The sequence below is a fragment of the Mixophyes fleayi genome, chromosome 3, assembly GCF_038048845.1.
Source record: "Mixophyes fleayi isolate aMixFle1 chromosome 3, aMixFle1.hap1, whole genome shotgun sequence".
In the NCBI taxonomy this organism is placed as follows: domain Eukaryota; kingdom Metazoa; phylum Chordata; class Amphibia; order Anura; family Limnodynastidae; genus Mixophyes; species Mixophyes fleayi.
Window position 1 is genome coordinate 220,549,132 of NC_134404.1, and position 21,061 is coordinate 220,570,192.

Here is a 21,061-nt window from a genome sequence, read left to right on the forward strand (position 1 = left end):
GAAATTGATCCAATATTGAAAGGAATCTTCTAATATTCACAAGCTTATATGTAAACATTCTATTAGGATATTATAAGACGTTTGACATTATATGTAACCCTTAATAGGCATACTGATAGAAAGTCTCCTGTGCATAGGAAAACTACCTCCCCAGTGATCAGACCCTAATGTCAAATATCTTCATTTGTTCTACATATATACTTGTGAATGTTAAGTAGCACTTTTATGTAAAGAAACTATATGTTTTAGTTTTGGTGAACCTATAACCCTGAAAGGCAGTCACAATGAAATGATTGTCTGCAGGTCTTTCTGCACTCTGATCCTGCAATATAAATTTGTACTATGGATTTGTCAGATTATAATTACTCATGTACAGATCTATAAATGAAGCTACCAGCACTGGAAAGATCTATTTTACTAACCCCTCATGAATCATGTGAGTTTTTAGCAAAACACGCATGGAACGATTTTACGAATGTCAAAAGAACAATCTAGAATTCATGAAATGACTTTGTAAGTGTTTATGAATGCGTGCTACTTTATCAGACCTATGCTTCAGCAGGATCAGATTACAAAGACGAACCAGTGTTCCGTTTCAGCCACAGTAGCCATCGAATGATCTATAATAAAGACTTCTGGTTCAATCATGACCCTGTTCTGGAAACGCTGTCCTGCTTGTAATTGAATAGCATTACATATAGTTAGACTTTTGCTTACTAATTAACAGTAGTCTGGTTTACAATGTTGCTGAAGTCTGTTACAGTGTCATCTGAAATTAATGATTTTATGACATCCTTTACACTGACAGCCCGAGCTAGTGCGTAGCTTTTAAAGAGACACTATCTTGAAAATAATGAATGTTTATGTTCTGTTCCTATGTGCTTGGCCACTGTGACTTTACAAGACCCCTGCCCATCATTAAGGTCTCGCTGAGTGAAATGTCTAATTTCATCCACTCAACAAAGGTGCCCACACATGTTTCTCATTTGTTTAAACGGTGTGATTGGTTCAACCAATAGAGTGTATTCATTGGTCATACCTAAATAAAACAGAATTCCAATAGACTTGCAGACAATGGATTACTATTATAAATAAATGAATGAAATGATCATTTCCAGCATTGGCTTTGCGGGGTCAGCATTTTATTTCTCTGTGTCCAAATTGCTCAGGGATCAAGTTGTTTGCAATCAGATAACAACATAAAATAAATAAAATCATAAATCTGACTCAGGTTGCCTAGGCCAGTCATACCTTTACACACATTAAGAGGTACCGTATATACTCGAGTATAAGTCGACCCGAATATAAGCCGAGGCACCTAATTTTACCACCAAAAACAGGTAAAACTTATTGACTCGAGTATAAGCCTAGGGTGGAAAAAGCAGGAGCTACTGGTAATTTTTTTAGATTTATTCATTATTATGTTTTTTTTTATTTACATCTGTATATGCATTTTTGTTGTACACATTTTTATATCATGTGTGTTTTTCAGTTTAATGCTATGAATAGGCGTCAGCATTCTGTAGTAGTCTCATACGCAGTGAAGATATAATTTATGGCCAATAAGCACTCCTCAGGAGACTACAAATCGATAATGTCTCAAATGCTCAAGTGAGCGCTGATGGTGTTTGGAATGCAAACACCCTGAATTCTGTGAAGTGGGTGTAACTCTGAAAGTGGAAGTCCTCATACAATCATTGGGTCCAGGAAGTGCTTGAAAGAACTGAATGTATTGCTCAATCAAAAACCCGTGAATTCAAACTACTGGTTCTCTGTGCATAAGGATGGTATAACACTGTTCCGGTAATAATAGGGGGACAATCAAGTCTCAATTTGTTAAACCAAATGGTAATTCTCGTAGAGTAAGCAGATCAATTTCTGCACATTCCGGTATTGCAATACTTCGGTAATGTTGAACAAATACATAGACACAAACACGTTTCAATTGAGTGAACCGAATATGAAATACTCTGGAGATAGCAGATCAATCTCTACACAGGGAGATAGTGTGACACTTCATCCGGTAATAGATACATATGCAATACGATACCATGTCGTGATGAATCTCCGAGATCAGTCTTAATCCATTCGGCATATATTTCACCCCGCAGTGGAACGCATGTGCGTTCCACCAACAGGAAGTTCGGCATTTGGAACGCAAGTTTGCGTTCCAAATGCAAAACTTCCTGTCAGGGGAACTCGCATGCGTTCCACTGCGGAACTTAACAGCTGCGGGACCGGACACCAGGAAGTTCACCCGTATATAAGCCGAGGGGGCCTTTTTCAGCACACAAAAATGTGCTGAAAAACTCGGCTTATACACGAGTATATACGGTACTTAGTATAAACTAACAGACTTTGGTAAATAGGCTGAGAGGCTGATCTAGGCAACTGGATGCAATGTTAATCGATCAGTAATAATACATTTACCTTTGTGCAGCACCATGAAAAGGAGCAGAACATAGCTACAACGTTCAATGGTAAAAAGGCATAAATAAGCTATGTTTATTTATTAGCCATGTTCTATTTTGTAATAGTCTTTGCTATCATTCTCCTCTGATTGCACCATGATTGTATATAGCCTAAGTGGCCACTACTCCTGCCTCCCACTGGGCATTGAGGGCAGTAGTATTGGCATTAACCCAATCATTTAAAAGCAGGCTGTAGTGAATTTAAGAGTAGAGCTGACTTAGGTATCCTGAACTTTTGTCATACTATAAGCTCATTTGTAGGAACAAAGACAGCCTTGTTTCTTAAAAATTGAAATATTAGTTTCAGATATTCTTGGTTCTACTTGCATCATTATTTCTACACAGAAATAATAAAGTAAATGTTTGGAAATTCTATTTTCCAGCTGGTGGTTAGTGGCAAGATCATTTTAAGCCACATAGATGGCAGAAGACAGGCACTAGAGACAGCTCTGGTAGATCATATAGGGTAGCACTGATTATTCAGTCATGTTTCAGGGCTTTCCAGGATGCAGTGTCAGGTAGTCTCACTTCTCTAGGTCTGCTTAAGACATTCCAGATAAATAAAATCCATGATCCTTTAATATGTGCTGTTGTAGCATGTAAGAAGTTACATTCTAGACTATAATGAATTATACCTACTGTAAATATGTGCATGCTCTGTTGTCAGAGATATTATCAATCAGGGCTTGGCATTATGACTTTTATTGGCCCCAAACTTGTACCCCATAACTTTTCATATTTTATAATACAAATTGTATCACATAAATGAACAGCAAATCAGCACATTTGTAGCTGCTGCAGTAAATTTGTTAAACATCGCCTTAAATTCCACACATAAGAATGCATTGTGATATGAGTTAAAAAGGTGTTGCAGTTATTATTTAAATGTTAGACTATCTATAGCTAGCTCAGAGGAGTAATAATGGTGGTAATAACACACTATATATGTCATTCCTCAGACAATGAATGATTTTTTTATATTAATGAGAATAAAACATTTTTTTAATGTAATGATATACACGTTACTGTTTTCAGTACTTCATGGTATGGGCAATAAATACATAATGTGTTTCTTTCCTTCAGTATATAATTACAGACAAACATGAAAATGCTGTGGGGGGGAATATCCCAAGTAAAATGTGGTCCTAAAAGGTTATTTCAGTTTGAGGTGGAGTTATCCCATATGCTTCTGGTTTATCTGGAATGTACTGATGGATTTTACAGGCAACAATGTAAAATGAAAAAGGAACTAAAAAAATATAAATATAACAGTTGGTTGTAATAAATTATCTTTACTGTCTATTTTATTTTGTATATGGGATAGTTCTGTTTAACTAGGAAATATTTTCTGCATTTTCTTTTGTGTATGCTGCCCGATCTCTAATAAGTCTGCCCTACTATAGTGAATATTGATAACATTCAATTGTTGAACCATTCCATATAAGAATGTGCCAGTGGGATTATGACATCTTACTTGGGTCAACAACGACAGCTGTCATTCATGTCAATAAATGTGAATATGCAGACAAATAAGGTTTTGTGTATAGAATGACTTCACACCATAGATTGTGCTACAATATTTATAAATCTGATATATTATCCCGTGGGCCCAGAGACTGTATTCTTCTAAATAATAGATCAGCCCAGAAAATGTCAGACCCATTGTTAGTAGGCACCAGATGCACTTTAACCATTGCTTCATCTGACATAATCTTTCCTCACTCCTGGCCAGTAATCTATACTCTTATGTTGGTTAAGCTAATGTGACTGTCTTTGCTTCTAGTTTTCAGTCTCTTCAAATGAAGAGGAAAGGCTCCTGACTGGGAAAAGACCCAAAACCCCTGTGTCACATGAGTTCTCCGAAACACACACCAACTGGACCAAGTCACTCCCACTTCCTACTCCGGAGGAGAAAATGCGTCAAGAGGCTCAGGCCATACAGACTGATGTGATCCCCATAAACATAACCGGTATGATCAGAATCCACTCAATACTAGAGAGAAAGACAATGATCTAGATTTCCATAAAACATCATGTTAATGGGAAAATATACATGCTACTAAAAAAAATTGTCTGAAAAACACCTACTTAAATGGCCCACTTGTGCGAGGGATATATTATGTATTTAGGGTCTCATTTATAGTTAGGATTAGATCCCGTTAGAAGGTCCAATTTTGCACCTTAGCAAATTCATGTTGCTCTGCAGTGCATGAAAAAATTAAATGTGTGGACAGACTTAGGGCTAGATTTACTAAGCCGCGGGTTTAAAAAAGTGGGGATGTTGCCCATAGCAACCAATCAGATTCTAGCTGTCATTTTGTAGAATGCACTAAATAAATGAAAGCTAGAATCTGATTGGTTGCTATAGGCAACATCCCCACTTTTTCAAACCCGCAGCTTAGTAAATCTAGCCCTTAGAGTTGGGAAGGGTGTGTCCTAGCTCAACTCTAAAGCGCAGAGTAAAAAGAAAGCTGCCCAGTATTTGTGTGATGCATGCAAATTCGGCCAGTATTTTCCCTGCATGCAAAAAGATTTAAAAAACAAAACAAAACATTTGCACTCCTTGCATCGCAACATTGATTCTTCAAGTGCAAACTTACACCATTTAGTTAGATTTGGTCCTACCTCTAAATTAGTCCCCTAGGTGCAAATCACTCATATACATAGTTACATAGTAAGGTTGATAATAGACAGAAGTCTATTAGGTTCAAAATCCTTCCTGACCCCAATATGAACACATTCAATGTACCATAGGATGAAAAATTAAAATGTAGATTAGAATATTGTAAAATTGATTTAGGAGTGGATGAGTTATTACCTTGTGTGTGTAGACAAGTGCTGTGTATGGGTTGTCTTCCAGATCATCATTTATCAAGTGGTTCCAGTTTTCTTTTCTTTATTTCTTCTTCCAGTATTAAAGACAGTCACCCAACAACTGTATTTCACTAATGTCCCCACATCATAAGATGTATATATGGTAGGGATGAGCGCACTCGGATTTATGAAATCCGAGCCCACCCAAACGTTGCGGATCCGAGTCGGATCCGAGACAGATCCGGGTATTGGCGCCAAATTCAAAAGTGAAACTGAGGCTCTGACTCATAATCCCGTTGTCGGATCTCGCGATACTCGGATCCTATAAATTCCCCGCTAGTCGCCGCCATCTTCACTCGGGCATTGATCAGGGTAGAGGGAGGGTGTGTTAGCACAGAACTAAACAGCACAGAGGACCACCTGTTTAGTTCTGTGCTGTTTAGTTCTGTGCTGTTTAGTTATGTGCTGTTTAGTGCTGTGCTGTTTAGTGCTGTGCTGTGCTGTGCTGTGCTGTGCAGTGCTGTGCTGTGCTGTGTTCTGCAGTATCAGTCCAGTGGTGCTGTGTGCTGTGCTCTGTCCTTCTGAGGTCAGTGGTGCTGCTGGGTCCTGTGCTGTGTCCTGTTCAGTCCAGTGGTGCTGTGTCCTGTGCTCTGTGCTTCTAAGGGCATAGTTATTTCCCCATTATTCCCAAGTTTTTAAAAAATAAAAAAAAAGTAAAAAAAAATAAAAAATTAGAAATTAAAAAAAAAATATATAATTATAACCAAATGTGCAAAACCAATCCAGCAGTATAAGTCCATTGGTACTGCAATATTACCAAGTTCACACATTCTGCAGTATCAGTCCAGTGGTGCTGTGTCCTGTGCTCTGTCCTGCTGAGTTCCGTAGTGCTGCTGGGTCCTGTGCCGTGTCCTGTTCAGTCCAGTGGTGCTGTGTCCTGTGCTCTGTGCTTCTAAGGGCATAGTTATTTCCCCATTATTCCCAAGTTTTTAAAAAATAAAAAAAAAGTAAAAAAAAATTAAAAAAAAAATATATAATAATTATAACCAAATTTGCAAAACCAATCCAGCAGTATAAGTCCATTGGTACTGCAATATTACCAAGTTCACACATTCTGCAGTATCAGTCCAGTGGTGCTGTGTCCTGTGCTCTGTCCTGCTGAGTTCCGTAGTGCTGCTGGGTCCTGTGCCGTGTCCTGTTCAGTCCAGTGGTGCTGTGTCCTGTGCTCTGTGCTTCTAAGGGCATAGTTTTTTCCCCACTATTCCCAAGTTTTTTAAAAATTAAAAAAAAGTAAAAAAAAATAAAAAATTTAAAAAAAAAAAAAAATATATAATAATTATAACCAAATTTGCAAAACCAATCCAGCAGTATAAGTCCATTGGTACTGCAATATTACCAAGTTCACACATTCTGCAGTATCTTGTGCTACATATAATGGAGACCAAAAATTTGGAGGATAAAGTAGGGAAAGATCAAGACCCACTTCCTCCTAATGCTGAAGCTGCTGCCACTAGTCATGACATAGACGATGAAATGCCATCAACGTCGTCTTCCAAGCCCGATGCCCAATCTCGTAGTACCGGGCATGTAAAATCCAAAAAGCCCAAGTTAAGAAAAAGTAGCAAAAAGAGAAACTTTAAATCATCTGAGGAGAAACGTAAAGTTGCCAATATGCCATTTACGACACGGAGTGGCAAGGAACGGCTTAGGCCCTGGCCCGTGTTCATGACTAGTGGTTCAGCTTCACCCACGGATCTTAGCCCTCCTCCTCCTCCCCCCCCCTACAAAAAATTGAAGAGAGTTATGCTGTCAGCAACAAAACAGCAAACAACTCTGCCTTCTAAAGAGAAATTATCACAAATCCCCAAGGCGAGTCCAAGGGTGTTGGTGGTTGTCAAGCCTGACCTTCCCATCACTGTACGGGAAGAGGTGGCTCGGGAGGAGGCTATTGATGATGTAGCTGGCGCTGTGGAGGAACTTGATGATGAGGATGGTGATGTGGTTATTGTAAATGAGGCACCAGGGGGGGAAAAAGCTGATGTCCATGGGATGAAAAAGCCCATCGTCATGCCTGGTCAGAAGACCAAAAAATGCACCTCTTCGGTCTGGAGTTATTTTTATCCAAATCCAGACAACCAATGTATGGCCATATGTAGCTTATGTAAAGCTCAAATAAGCAGGGGTAAGGATCTTGCCCACCTAGGAACATCCTCCCTTATACGTCACCTGAATAACCTTCATAGTTCAGTGGTTAGTTCAGGAACTGGGGCTAGGACCCTCATCGGTACAGGGACACCTAAATCCCGTGGTCCAGTTGGATACACACCAGCAACACCCTCCTCGTCAACTTCCTCCACAATCTCCATCAGATTCAGTCCTGCAGCCCAAGTCAGCAGCCAGACTGAGTCCTCCTCAATACGGGATTCATCCGAGGAATCCTGCAGCGGTACGCCTACTACTGCCACTGCTGCTGTTGCTGCTGTTAGTCGGTCATCTTCCCAGAGGGGAAGTCGTAAGACCGCTAAGTCTTTCACAAAACAATTGACCGTCCAACAGTCGTTTGCCATGACCACAAAATACGATAGTAGTCACCCTATTGCAAAGCGTATAACTGCGGCTGTAACTGCAATGTTGGTGTTAGACGTGCGCCCGGTGTCCGCCATCAGTGGAGTGGGATTTAGAGGGTTGATGGAGGTATTGTAATCCCCTCGAGATTCCACTTCACTAGGCAGGCGATACCAAAAATGTACAGAGAAGTACGATCAAGTGTCCTCAGTGCTCTTAAAAATGCGGTTGTACCCACTGTCCACTTAACCACGGACATGTGGACAAGTGGTTCTGGGCAAACGAAGGACTATATGACTGTGACAGCCCACTGGGTAGATGCATCCCCTTCCGCAGCAACAGCAACAGCTGCATCAGTAGCAGCATCTACAAAATGGCTGCTCATGCAAAGGCAGGCAACATTGTGCATTACAGGCTTTAATAAGAGGCACAACGCTGACAACATATTAGAGAAAATGAGGGAAATTATCTCCCAGTGGCTTACCCCACTTAGACTCTCATGGGGATTTGTGGTGTCAGACAATGCCAGTAACATTGTGCGGGCATTAAATATGGGCAATTTCCAGCACGTCCCATGTTTTGCCCACACCATTAATTTGGTGGTGCAGCATTACCTCAAGAGTGACAGGGGTGTGCAGGAGATGCTTGCGGTGGCGCGCAAAATTGCTGGACACTTTCGGCATTCAGCCAGTGCCTACCGCAGACTAGAGGCACATCAAAAAAGCATGAACCTGCCCTGCCATCACCTCAAACAAGAGGTTGTGACGCGCTGGAACTCCACCCTCTATATGCTGCAGAGGATGGAGGAGCAGCAAAAGGCCATTCAGGCCTACACAGCCACCTACGACATAGGCAAAGGAGTGGGGATGCGCCTCAGTCAAGCGCAGTGGAGACTGATTTCCGTGTTGTGCAAGGTTCTGCAGCCATTTGAACTTGGCACACGAGAAGTCAGTTCCGACACTGCCAGCTTGAGTCAGGTCATTCCCCTGATCAGGCTGTTGCAGAAGCAGCTGGAGAAAGTGAGGGAGGAGCTGGTAAGCCATTGCGATTACACCAAGCATGTAGCTCTTGTGGATGTAGCCCTTCGTACGCTTTGCCAGGATCCGAGGGTGGTCACTCTTTTAAAGTCAGAGGAATACATTCTGGCCACCGTGCTCGATCCTCGGTTTAAAGCGTATGTTGTGTCTCTGTTTCCGGCGGACACAAGTCTACAGCGGTGCAAAGACCTGCTGGTCAGGAGATTGTCCTCTGAAGAGGACCGTGACATGCCAACAGCTCCACCCTCATTTTCTTCCACATCTATGGCTGCGAGGAAAAAGCTCAGTTTTCCCAAAAGAGGCACTGGCGGGGATGCTGATAACATCTGGTCCGGACTGAAGGACCTGCCAACCATTGCAGACATGTCTACTCTCGCTGCATTGGATGCTGTCACAATAGAAAAAATTGTGGATGATTACTTTGCTGACACCATCCAAGTAGACATGTCAGACAGTCCATATTGTTACTGGCAGGAAAAAAAGGCAGTTTGGAAGCCCCTGTACAAACTGGCTCTATTTTACCTGAGTTGTCCCCCCTCCAGTGTGTACTCGGAAAGAGTTTTTAGTGCAGCGGGGAACCTGGTCAGTGAGCGGCGAAGGAGGTTGCTTCCTCATAACGTTGAAAAAATGATGTTTATAAAAATGAATAATCAATTCCTCAATGAAGTACAGCACTGCCCTCCAGATACTACAGAGGGACCTGTGGTTGTGGAGTCCAGCGGGGACGAATTGATAATGTGTGATGAGGAGGAAGTACACACTGTAGGGGGAGAGGAATCAGAGGTTGAGGATGAGGACGACATCTTGCCTCAGTAGAGCCTGTTTAGTCTGTACAGGGAGAGATGAATAGCTTTTTTGGTGTGGGGGCCCAAACAAACCAATCATTTCAGCCAAAGTTGTTTGGTAGGCCCTGTCGCTGAAATGATTGGTTTGTTAAAGTGTGCATGTCCTATTTAAACAACATAAGGGTGGGTGTGAGGGCCCAAGGACAATTCCATCTTGGACCTTTTTTTTTTGCATTATATGACCAATCAACAGTCGTTTGCCATGTTCAAAAAGTAAAACCAAATTTAAAAAAATACAAGAAATTAAACCAAAAGTAAAATGCCGTGTCATAATTTAAAACAAGAGGTATTGACGTTCTCTAAAACTACTGTATTGTTGTTTATATTTTATAAACACTACACTTGACAGCTTGAGTCTTTCAATAAAAAAGTAACTGTCCATTGCACGAATATTTGCAACAGGGACAATTTTAGGGTTAAGAAAGTCAACTAATAACACTTCGACGCTGTCTGTCTTTATAAACACTACACTTGGAAGTTGGAGGAGGTATTGTGGCCCCGGCACCAAATTTACTACCGGGGCCACTCCACTGTGCAGTCCATATTTAGGTGTATCAGATATTAAACAACGGTGACAGTTGATGCCCAATTTTTTAATTATATTGTGGCCTCGGTACCAAATTGTGTACCGGGGCCACCACACTACGCAGTCCAGATACTTGTTTGGTGGAATTCTGACACGTGGAGGGTTTTATTATTATTATATTGTGTGGACCACTCTATCTATACCACACTACAACTCTATATACCACTCTATTTCATACTTTAATTCTATTTCATACTTTAATTCTATTTCATACTTTAATTCTATTACTAATTACCATAAAGAGGAACAAAATAAACCAATTTTACCAAAAGTATAATATGACTTAGACTTACAAACACTACACTTGAAAGATCGTGCCTTTAAATGAAAAAGTCAGTCTTCATTGCACGACTATGTGCAACAGGGACAGTTTTTTGGGTTTACAAAGTCAAACAATAACACTTTGACCCTGTCTGTCTGGGATCTCAATGACGAATTGTCTGTACCATGTTTGGAGGAGGTATTGTGGCCCCGGTATCAAATTGGGTACCGGGGCCACCCCACTATGCAGTCCAGATACTTGTTTGGTGGAATTCTGACACGTGGAGGGTTTTTTAATTATATTGTGGCCTCGGTACCAAATTGTGTACCGGGGCCACCACACTACGCAGTCAAGATAGATAGATGCGTATTGCGTATCATAGATAAAGTACATTCAGTGGTGTGGGGCAAATTGAAAAATATTCAAAATGCACTGACATTATCAAAAACAAGAGGTTGTCACACGCTAAAACTCCAACATGTATATGATGGAGAGGATGGAGGAGCAGCCGTATGTGTAGTGTAATGCAGATCTGTTGAAGGTTTTTTATATATTTTATTGTGGTGCCCAGTGCCCACTCCTCTACGCAGTCCAGGTACATTTATTGGTGCGAATCATAAAAGTTCAGGGTTTTTAATATATATTGTGGTGACCCACTCCTCTACGCAGTCCAGGTACAATTATTGGTGCGAATCATAAAAGTTCAGGGTTTTTAATATATTGTGGTGACCCACTCCTCTACGCAGTCCAGGTACAATTATTGGTGCGAATCATAAAAGTTCAGGGTTTTTAAGATATTGTGGTGACCCACTCCTCTACGCAGTCCAGGTACATTTATTGGTGCGAATCATAAAAGTTCAGGGTTTTTAATATATTGTGGTGACCCACTCCTCTACGCAGTCCAGGTACAATTATTGGTGCGAATCATAAAAGTTCAGGGTTTTTAATATATATTGTGGTGACCCACTCCTCTACGCAGTCCAGGTACATTTATTGGTGCGAATCATAAAAGTTCAGGGTTTTTAAGATATTGTGGTGACCCACTCCTCTACGCAGTCCAGGTACATTTATTGGTGCGAATCATAAAAGTTCAGGGTTTTTAATATATTGTGGTGACCCACTCCTCTACGCAGTCCAGGTACAATTATTGGTGCGAATCATAAAAGTTCAGGGTTTTTAATATATTGTGGTGACCCACTCCTCTACGCAGTCCAGGTACATTTATTGGTGCGAATCATAAAAGTTCAGGGTTTTTAATATATATTGTGGTGACCCACTCCTCTACGCAGTCCAGGTACATTTATTGGTGCGAATCATAAAAGTTCAGGGTTTTTAATATATATTGTGGTGACCCACTCCTCTACGCAGTCCAGAAAGATACCTTGTTGCAACGTTTTGGACTAATAACTATATTGTGAGGTGTTCAGAATACACTGTAAATTAGTGGAAATGCTTGTTATTGAATGTTATTGAGGTTAATAATAGCCTAGGAGTGAAAATAAGCCCAAAAACTTGATTTTTAAACTTTTTATGTTTTTTTCAAAAAAAATCCGAATCCAAAACCTTAAATCCGAACCGAGACCTTTCGTCAAGTGTTTTGCGAGACAAATCCGAACCTCAAAAATAACGAAAATCCGGATCCAAAACACAAAACACGAGACCTCAAAAGTCGCCGGTGCACATCCCTAATATATGGATCATTTATTTATATAGCTTCATCAGTGTTCTTAACACTTTACAAAACTTATAGTAGGGTGAGCAGAAAAATCAATGACAATGCAAATCAACTTGGCGATTGGGGTATATGAATAAAACATGTTAGCGGAGTTCCCCTTTATAGGAGGATCATTATAATTGCCTTATCTGGAAAATGTGTAGCATTGCTAGCCTAGAAATGTTTACTAGGGGCTCAGTTGTTTTTACTGCCCATGTTGCTATATTCAAAGTATACAAAAAAAGTTCTAAATATATTTCTATATTCATAGGTTTTATTTTCCATACAGGTGTGTAGCTAGATTTGTTTAAATTGCAAAATCATGCTTATCAGTGTTTGGATACTAAGGGGTATATTTACTAAACTGCGGGTTTTAAAAAGTGGAGATGTTGCCTATAGCAACCAATCAGACTCTAGCTATCATTTTGTAGAATGTGTTAAACAAATGATAGCTAGTATCTGGTTGGTTGCTATAGGCAACATCTCCACTTTTTCAAACCCACAGTTTAGTAAATATAACCTAAGGGTTATATCACTATTGTGTGACAGAAAAGCTTGGTTCCCCAGAGTATTAGCGCTCAGGCAGTAATATGCAGTGTTTGTCGAAGTAAAAAATACAGCATTCTGAAATACTTGTTTGACATCACCCTCAGAGTTCATTCACACCACAGTTTTTGCAAAAGTTGGTCATACTATTTATATAAACAAACCGCTCTAAAAACAATACAAGCATCTGGAACAGAGTAGTTTGCTCACGTTGCATTTTGAGGCACAAATTTTGCTGAAAGGCTAAACGAGTGCTCACATTATACGCTGTACTGCTATTCCACTGCAATCTCAGTTACTGAATGACTCATTAACCTATCTGTGTTTAAGCAGTCCTATTCTTAGTAACTGAGCTGGCTACACTTTTTTGTATTGTAATAAATCACATATGGCAGTTCACATCATCTGACAACAATTGTGGCGATCTGCTACCTGTAACTGTCGATCATACAGTTGTGCAGCTGTTAAATAAGAAAATTGCATTGGTACAGTCGCATACAATCCGCTTATATTTGCATGGATGGGGTATGTAGTTTGTCTCAAGAAGCACATGCAGGTTCATTCATTTTCCCTTACAAAGCAATACAATGAGCTGAGCACTGAGGAGTGGCTTAGGTATTGGGGGAGGGTGGGAGCTGTTGTGCATGATCTGTATGGTGCAGTGAGCATGTTCATTTGGAAGATCTAAGGCCAGCTGACACAAAGCCTGAATGTAGAGAAGAATGTGTTCTTAGCATGCAGTTGCATAGCTTGTCTGCCCCTGCCTCCCCTCTGTTCTGCCTGTGGCACCATAGTCTTAAGTATAACCTTTGTAGAGAAAGTGCAGCCCTATGGAACAGGTAAAAAGGATCAGTTATATAACATAGCATCTGCAACACAAGAGCTCTCTCTCCATTCTTTATCATTCAATGGCATGAACATAACTTGCAGCATAAACTGTTTCATAGAAAGGTGGGAGATTTCAAACCATGCAGACTGCTTCAAGATGTGAATATATTTTAGATCATACCAAAATTTAAACTGTTAGTAAAGATTTAAAGCATCATTACTATACAGATATAAGTACTAAGGCATTATTTGCATAATAAAAGATTCAATTTCAGTAATGTGGTCTAATATTGTTATTTATAGTTATTGCAACATGAAACACTGTACTATTACGCTCCATACGGAGTTGTTTAGCAGTGTGCATTAATCTAGTACATGCAGAATCGGATTTATTTATCTACAAAATATATATGGATATTATTAGATCAGCATAGACGAAAGAGAAATGCTTATTCAAAACCATGCATATTGCAGAGCAGTACAGATCCAATGCATTTCAAGTGATCTTCTCTATTTATTCCATAAACATAACACATCCAACATAAATTGGATACTTATTGTTTTGGTACTCTTCATTATGGTTGTACTTTGTTACAGTATTTGGGGGAAGTGTTGCTATTGCTGTGAAAGCTTTCCAGAGGTAGCAAATTGGTAGAATATGGAATAACTGAATACAACTAGAAATTTAATACCTTCTAATAAGATAAATGGAGCAGCTCAATTATTTCTCAATCTATAAATATACAGTGTATATATGTGTGTTTGTATATATATATATATATATATATATATATATATTATTGTTTTCATTTCCTTTAATAAGGTCAGGTGTAAGTTTTAAATTGACATTGTAGCACAGTGATGGATAAAGGACAGATTAGTGTTTTGGATGCATGCCGCTTAATTGGTGCTTGATGTAACTGCATGTTTTGCTCTGTATACCCAGGTAAATGTAGTGGTCAGGTCTATGTGTAAATGCAGGGTGCTTAAGAAAATGCATGCTATGTGTGGATTCTAAGCTGCAGTATGCATTGCCACAATGTACATCACTGGGCACAGCCTGACAGTTCTGTTTATTTATTTATTTAGTACAAACCATGTGGTCACAATAAGGTTCTGTTATGACTGTATATAATTTTTCAGATAAATGACATAGTATTCTATTATCCAGCAAACTATATCACATTGCATCACTTACCAGGCCTAAGTCAGATATATATGGCTTACATAAAATGTAAGTCTACCTATGCAAATGATCACAATCAAAGCTAATGCAAAGTGCAGCTAAGGGAAATCATCCTCCCAATGTCCTGTGTGATCTAGGCCTGGAAAATAAACAGCACCAAATCTTCCTAATTTCATTCTTCACAAACTTAGTTTATAAGTAATATATATAGTTAATTCCCAGAATACTAATAGTCTTATTTTGTTAAGTACTATATTTATATGATTTTTTTTTACAAAAGAGTAGTACATTTTTCTATATACCAGTACCTGCTTTTTTTTTCTTAATCAGCAGTTTGTGAGTTTTCTTTTCACATCTTTTTTTTTTGGACAGTGGTCCATTATAATGAACTTTATAATATTGAACTGAATTTTATGTCTGCCCTTTAACCTTCAATAAGGTTTTTAGTGTCAGTAATGAATCGAAACAATGCATTTATACAAAGAAAATAGATTCTTATCTGTAATAACATGCCTGTAGACAGTTTAATATAAGATAAATAAGTGTTACAAGCTATACCAAACAAATCTGACAAAAAGCAGGTAGGAGCTGGGGCACAGGTGAAGTCTTGGAGGGCTGCCCAACACTGGATTAAATCCTTAATGGTATTACTACCGTAGATAGCGTTCTGCATTTCTTCAAATACCCATGCATTGCAGTTTGGAAACCTTATTGTGACAACGTGGTCTTTCATGTTCGCCTCTGCTCTAGGACTATTACTAACATCATCCATTAATACCTTCTCTGTTATTTTCCCAATAATTGTGAGGTAACCGATGCATGATGTTGGCGTGCTTGGAATTAATGTTGCCTTGCTTGTTCTACTACTCTGTATCAGGGGAGAATTTCGACCGCCAGGCCGGCATCCGGCGGTCTCTTATTCACACTGACACTGTGGTAAGACGTCCGAAGAAAGTCAAAAGGAGAAAGACTATTACAGGCGTCCCAGACAACATACAAAAGGAGCTAGGTACGGGCTCATCAGAACTGTATTCCACCAGCAACAATCATCCTCATTGCTCACCACTCTCAGCCTAATTACATCTGCCGCCACCCATCAAACAATACAGTCTGATAGCCTTTAAAAGAAAAACAATAAATAATAATTTTGGTTATGTTGCGACCGTTCACCTTCATGATAAAGGGAAAAATCTACTAACCACTTAAACTCAACTACTACAAATTCTGAGGTGCTGTACTTACAACTATTCCTTTCCCATGGTACAAATTTTGACCCACCATCTTTCTGTTCTAACTAACAGCAAGCATACTGAATGCCACTAGAACTGTCAGGTGATGTGCTGAGTCAACTCCACTGTAAAGTCTAAGGAGTACATCTGAATGTAGCACATACCGCACTTTTGTTATGAGAAGCACTGGTGTCTGTGTGGGCTTTACTTTATCAAAGTACTCTCAAAGTGGCGCGATTCTGTAATTATCTGTATGTGCTGAGCATGAGGTGGTAGTCACTGTTATGTGTGTACAGATAATTGACGGTCAAGCACAGCAGGGGATTCTGGGTACCGGTATCACCTCCCTTTTAAATCAGAATTATTACATTTGAAGATAATCTTTTACACTGATTTTTCTAGAATGTATGATCACTCGCACTAAGTCATTTTTGCTGGGCAGGGTATATGTAGGTTGAGTGCAATATATATATATAATATATATTTATTATATATCCAGCAATCAGTATTTGTGGAGCACGTGGAGTACTTTCTGTTAGAGTCCAAATAGTTTGTATAAGGATATTTGTTTAATAAGCCCCCTAGTATTTGAGTTGCCATGCAATGGTACAGGTGATATAGTGCATAATTTTCGATGGCTTGTTGAAAAAAAAACTTGTGACCTCTAAAAGTTGAGATTTACAATCTGTTGCCCAGTCTTTTAATATGAATATCAAAAATAATTTTCTTGCATGCTGTGGTGCTGCCATTAACGCTTTAATTATTAACATTTGTAATTGTTAAAGTTTGCTATGCCAGGTGCTTTCAGCAGCATTGCTTTAATTTTCTCAGATATCAGATGTTTGTGTTTTTACTTTGATCAAAATTACATTAAGTGACTAAATAGTGACTAAATGTTCTCTTACAGTTTTCCTAATTATTTTTATTCTAATCCAACAGCTAGTACGGGGCAGACAGGTTTCAGAGGACATTCAATGCACATACCAGATAACTACAATGCAATGGACAATCTAGATCCATTCCGCTCTCCCACACAGCGGTCAGATACTAGGGACTTCAGCTGCCAGACTGACGAGATAAAGATAGTGCCTCCCTCTGTCCGAAGAATACGAGCCCAGAAGGGACAAGGCATAGCGGCTCTAATGTCTAGTTCATCTGGAAACATGTCCTCCCTGAGTGACCCTGTAGGATGTACTCTACGTCAAAATGGCGAATTGAATTTTCGCAGCTTGCCGAGGCCAGGAGCACGAGTCTGTCTACAATCAATGGAGCATAAGCCAGAGGGGTCCAGCCCGATGGAAGACTCTTACATCTCTTTACCACGTCAATTAAGTAAATTACAAGTGGATGATAGTGTAGTTCATCTGAGGAATAACCCCAGAGCTAGCACACTTCAAAGGCCAAAGTCCCAAGAGGTCCGGGGCTCAGAAAGAGTTGTTTCGAATCCAGCATGTGTGGTCTCTCCTCATGCAGCTTATTCAACAAGTGTCATCCCAAATGCTATGCTGTCTTGCTCCTCTGAGGTTATTGCTATTCATACCTCACAGAGCACTGGGCAACTGGACAATAAAGCAACATCTCACTGCACATCGTCCCATACTAAACATGTATGCAGGGAGCGGAATGTCAGCATTAAAGATGATCACCACTCCTCTAGTGGTAACTGGAGTGAAAGCAGTTCAGCCAGACACTCTCAGAGTTCGGATAGAATCTCTCCTAGCGCCATAACAATCATTTCCCTGAGTGATCCAGCAGTGTCTCTAAACAATACTGCCAACAGTCCTCAAGCCATGTCTTACAAAAGAAATGCTGCCTTCAATAGCCACTCACAGGATAGTGACACACTCAGTGAATCAAGCTACTCCGATGGCCGACAAAGAAATGGTAGCATAACCAGCAGCATTAATAGCACAGACCACTGGCCTTCTGAAACTCAGGAAAATTACAGTAGTGTTCCTTTAAGGAAACCATCATCTGCAGTCTCTGGCTCTCCTGTGAGTAATATGAGCACTTGTAGTTCAGACAGGAAAGCAGACTCCAGCTCACTGTACTCTGTAGACCATGATGGCTATTACACTTCAATGAACCTGGATTCTGGAATAGTTTCAAGTAATCAGAGCCATCACAATGGCACTCAGAATCCACGGCACAGTGTCATTAATATCTTTGATAAGAAAGATACTCCAAACATGGATGAAAGGTCAAATTATAGTGACAAATCTCTAACACGCAGCATATCTTTGAAGAAGCCCAAAAAGCCCCCTTTGCCTCCTTCTAGAACAGACTCTCTTAGACGCCCACCTAAGAAAAATCTCCAATCCAATGGGCAGGTACTGAATGAAAAGCTGATTGCTACTCTGCAACAGTCATTGCAGCTAAACTTGAAGAGTAAAAGTAGTAGCTCACCATCACAGAGCCCATGCAGTGACTATGAGGATCCCTGGGTGCTGCGCTCTCGTAGTCAGAGTACAGTCAGTGCAAGCAGTAGTGGTATGTCTGCCACAGCTCCCAACATGTACTCTATTTGCCCAGTTACCCCGTACCAGAGCGAGACTAGTAGCATAAAGTCTGAGTATGCTGATCAGTGGAACTACTTCATGGACGAACAGCCAAAATCTACAGTACACATTCCTAACAAATCAGTTATTGATTATAGTGCAAGGACTTCTGTGCAAGAGAAACATAGTGGAATTGCCAAGAAAGGCAGTTCATCACCAGAAAAGCCTTGTAGAGTCACATCACCATCTAGTGGGTATTCAAGCCAATCAAATACTCCAACCAATCTGACACCTGTACCCCTTCTTTTAAGAAACATGTCTCCAGGAAATGGAAAAACCAAAATGAAGCCCAAAGTGCCTGAAAGAAGATCCTCTTTGATCTCATCAGTTTCCATGTCATCGTCATCCACATCCCTTTCTTCAAACACGTCAGACTCTGTACAGCAGACCGTTAAAATACCTGCGATAGTCTTGCCATGTACTCCAACACCTCCCCTTACACCAGACCTACCACCTCCACCTGTAATGGATGTGGTTGACTTTGGTACTTTGCCACCATCTCCAAATTTTCCACCTCCCCCTTCAGATTTTGCAGCATTCCTGTCATCTGAGAGCAGTCTGTGGCTTTCAAGTTCTGAGAATGCTGATAAATGTGCACATGTGACCTGTACACCAGCCCCTCCTCCTCTACCCATTCTGCACTCCATGGTTCCTCCTATTGCTCTCCCACTGAACACAAAAGCACTAAAAATTAAAACGAAGCCATTACCACAAGCAAATGAGGACATCAGGAATTTTAATTCACTAAATAAACCCCACAACAAACAGGACCAGATATGGCCAAACACTCCTCTTATTACTACTCATGCCCTGCAAATGGTGCAGTTAAGATCTGTTAAAAAAGCATCACAACTGGAGACTGAAAGAATAGCTGAGCAGGTGGTACAGGCCAAACTTCACGATGAAACGTCACCCTTATTTTCACAGCCATCTTTAGAGCCATCTGCCCCTTTAGATCCTAAATACGTAAGCATCAGAGAAAATAAAAATTTCAACTTGCCATATGAGCAGTTACATTGTCAGAGAAATTCAGCTTCATTTACTACTGGTGAGACAACGAACGCAGACAGCAGAGAAGAGGTATATCAGAATTCAGCACACAATGGAAACAAAACTATTTTGTCCGAAATGTCATCGTCACAAGAGAAACCAAGGACTTCCCAAAGTACACCAAATGCATCTCCCAACAAGAAGCCTCCTCCTGTTTCAAAGAAGCCCAAATTGTTCCTTATCGTTCCACCTCCGCAGCTTGACTTGGCAGCAGAAAAAATAGCTCAAATCCATGAAAATGTGAGAAGTGTGCCAGAAGCCTCCGAGAGGGAGTCTGTAAGCGAACATTGTGAGGAGGTAAATGGTCGTATAGCTGTGGAGAACAATTCAGATGAGACTGTTGATTTGCCTTGCCAAGCAAGAGAAGCTAGTTTGTCCTCTTACGAAGTTGTGAAGGGCAACACGTTTTTCACACTGCCCCCGGTTCTGGAAACCCCAAATCACCAGGAACGGGAGGATCAGTCCACAATGTCTGATGAGGTCAATATTTCAGATAGCAAAACAGGGAATGCTACCTGTGACCAAAAAGCATCTCAGGAAGACGATAATGGTAAGAAAAGTCTCTTTTTAATGTGCTGCCTCTCAGAATGAACTTCTAATTTATATGGTAATTTAATTCACATTGAATCTAGGTGTCTGCAGCATCAGCGGTTATCTATCTTAGTATACATGTAGATATATAATAATATATAATTCTTATGTAGCCCTTCAGTGCAGTGCAATGCATTTTTGTGAAGCAAATTACAGTTTGACTCTCTTGAAGATGTCAATTGAATGGTAGAACTACACAATATTCTAATCATCACTTTGTAACAATGACAAATTATATTATTGCGAGCTGCATATGTATTGACAGTAACGTTTTACTGTGTGCTTCCCCCATGAAGGTGATGTTTTTGAGACACAAGCTGCAAATTCACCACTTCTTCACACCAACAACTGCATAGATGACAGTGACGAATTATTAACTCCAACAAGACCTAGGACCACTGAGGATCTGTTTGCAGTTATTCATAGGTAAATTTCCTCTTGTTGTACTTTATTGAATAGTTGTTCCCCTTTTTCATTAAAATATGTTTTAACTGTCACTATCAAAGCTACAAAAACAACACTGTTTGTGTTTTGCGGTGACAGGTAAGAAGTTGTAACGCTGTATCTCTGCTTTAAGGAATGTTTAATACTGTGCTAATTTTTACTATATGTTTATATAAAATGAACATGTCTGTCTTGCATAAATGCATGGAAAAATCCGAAGATGTGAATTTGTACTAAATCTTTACACAAAATGCTCACTTATAGAAATAATGAATTTACTCTGTTATCTGTGAAAAGGTCACTTGTTCCTTCTTCTTCCATGAGTGAGCTAGTGC

General features: G+C 40.0%; 1 protein-coding gene across 5 annotated transcripts in view; it reads left to right on the plus strand.

The window, feature by feature from the left end:
* Nucleotides 1–21,061, plus strand: part of NHSL1 (NHS like 1) — a 214,364-nt gene that overhangs the window by 185,734 nt on the left and 7,569 nt on the right. For 4 of the 5 annotated variants that reach the window (XM_075203126.1, XM_075203131.1, XM_075203127.1 and 1 more), the window contains exons 4-7: nucleotides 4,255–4,441; nucleotides 15,732–15,863; nucleotides 17,023–20,241; nucleotides 20,579–20,708. In XM_075203126.1, coding sequence (XP_075059227.1) covers nucleotides 4,255–4,441; nucleotides 15,732–15,863; nucleotides 17,023–20,241; nucleotides 20,579–20,708 — 3,668 coding nt within the window. The remainder of the gene's footprint in view (nucleotides 1–4,254; nucleotides 4,442–15,731; nucleotides 15,864–17,022; nucleotides 20,242–20,578; nucleotides 20,709–21,061) is intronic. The other variant, XM_075203129.1, reaches the window with a different exon arrangement.